General features: G+C 53.1%; 1 protein-coding gene across 2 annotated transcripts in view; it reads right to left on the bottom strand.

Annotated features, from left to right (window-relative positions):
* Positions 1-2,032, bottom strand: part of MLLT6 (MLLT6, PHD finger containing) — a 41,518-nt gene that overhangs the window by 29,558 nt on the left and 9,928 nt on the right. For both annotated transcript variants that reach the window (XM_027698900.1, XM_027698901.1), the window contains exons 4-5: positions 1,682-1,791; positions 1,073-1,176 (exon numbers count right to left, since the gene is read on the bottom strand). In XM_027698900.1, coding sequence (XP_027554701.1) covers positions 1,073-1,176; positions 1,682-1,791 — 214 coding nt within the window. The remainder of the gene's footprint in view (positions 1-1,072; positions 1,177-1,681; positions 1,792-2,032) is intronic.

Here is a 2,032-nt window from a genome sequence, read left to right as displayed (position 1 = left end):
ATCAAGATCTTTGAAACTGTTGATATTTTTCTACCAGTTTTAATTCATGTCAAGATCTTTGAAACTGTTGATATTTTTCTACCAGTTTCTCTTCTTGCAGGTTTTGGTTTTTTCTGAAGGGAGATCAGTAATAATTCCAACAAAGACATCTCAGGAGCCAAGAATCCATGTAAAGCAGGGAATCTCCCCGTTCTGCTGATGGGGAATGTTGTTTTCAGGCTCTGAGGGTATTTGAGGGTATCAACCTTTAAAATCACACCCTGCAGATGACAGGATCCTCCTGCATGTGCTCTGCTGGGGAAGGAACATTCCTGGCTGGTGACTCATCCCTTCCCCTTCTTGGATTCCACAGGAGTCTGAGGGAAATCCCCAACCTTGCTCTGAGCAGGGAAAGTTCCCTGGAGAAACCTCGGCCTTTCCGGGGAACTTCCCCTCCCCAGCTGAGCAAGGAGGAGAAACCTCCGGCCCAAAGTGACCCCAGGGGGAGGAACCCAAGTGCCCACAGCAGCCAGGGAGGGTGGCCTCAAACCAGAGCAGCAGCTGGGGGTGTTCCCAAGGGGACTCACCAGGTGACATGGAATGTTTGGGGACTCACCAGGTGACATGGAATGTTTGGGGACTCACCAGGTGACATGGAATGGCTGTGGGGACTCACCAGGTGACATGGAATGGCTGAGGACTCACCTGGTGACATGGAATGTGGGCTGGAGATTCACCAGGTGACATGGAATTCTTGGGGACTCACCAGGTGACATGGAATGCCCAAAGGGACTCACCAGGTGACATGGAATGGCTGTGGGGACTCACCAGGTGACATGGAATGTCTGGGGACTCACGAGGTGACATGGAATTCTTGGAGACTCACCAGGTGACATGGAATGCCAGAGGGGACTCACCAGGTGACATGGAATGTTTGGGAACTCACCAGGTGACATGGAATGTCTGGGGACTCACCAGGTGACATGGAATGTTTGGAGACTCACCAGGTGACATGGAATGTGGGAACTCACCAGGTGACAGGGAATGCCCAAAGGGACTCACCAGGTGACATGGAATTCCCAAAGGGACTCACCAGGTGACATGGAATGCCTGCCGGCAGCCGTGCCGGTTGCAGGCCATGCAGGCTCCAGAGGCAGCTTTGCTCTCCCTGCCCTGCTCCTCACAGATGTAGCAGGTCTGGAAGAAAAAAAAAAAATTAGGAAAAGTGCTGTTTAACAGGAGACAAAACCTCCAGGAACTCAAAACTCTGCATCCAGACATCTCCTTGAATCATGGTTTGGGTGGGAAGGGACCTTCGAGGTCACCTCTGTCCTCTGCCATGGGCAGGGACACCTTCCACTAGGGCAGGTTGTCTCCTTGCTGTGAGAGCTCTGTGTTATTTCTCAGTAAAACACACAAAATCTCTTCCTTTCCCCCCCCAAAAAACCAACTTTGTCCAATCAAAATGTGGAGGAACCAACACACAACCCCACGGCTCAACCAAAAGACTCCTCAGGCCGCAGGGATTTGGGGAAGGGAGACACAGAGGACCAACAAGCTGCTTGAAAACACAGAGATTTACTTTGTCAGGTGTTTCTAAAAGGAATCTGAGCCCCTGGGAACTAAAATAACCCGGACAGGAGCCGTGGTGGGACGAGCTGAGCCCCCAAAAAAGCCGGGGTGGGGAAGGGTCGGGTCTCACCTTGTTGAAGCGGTCGTGGGGGACGTACTGCAGGACAATGGGCTCCATGGTGAGCACGTTGGCAAACTGCACCTCGGGGATGTACAGGGCACACACCACGTGGGCCCAGCCTGGGGGAGCAAAGGGGACACCAGAGAGTCACACAGGGCAGCCCAAAAAGAGCCTCCAAGCCAGGCAGGAGAGGAGGAAAGGGAGTGTAGGAGGGCACCCCAAAAAGAGCCTCCAAGCCAGAGGAGAGGAGGAAAGGGAGTGTAGGAGGGCATCCCAAAAAGAGCCTCCAACCAAGCCAGAGGAGAGGAGGAAAGGAGTGTAGGAGGGCACCCCAAAAAGAGCCTCCAAGCCAGGCAGGAG

The sequence above is a fragment of the Neopelma chrysocephalum genome, unplaced genomic scaffold, assembly GCF_003984885.1.
Source record: "Neopelma chrysocephalum unplaced genomic scaffold, ASM398488v2 Primary Assembly neopelma1_134, whole genome shotgun sequence".
NCBI classification, from domain to species: domain Eukaryota; kingdom Metazoa; phylum Chordata; class Aves; order Passeriformes; family Pipridae; genus Neopelma; species Neopelma chrysocephalum.
This window is presented reverse-complemented; position numbering and strand designations above follow the sequence as displayed.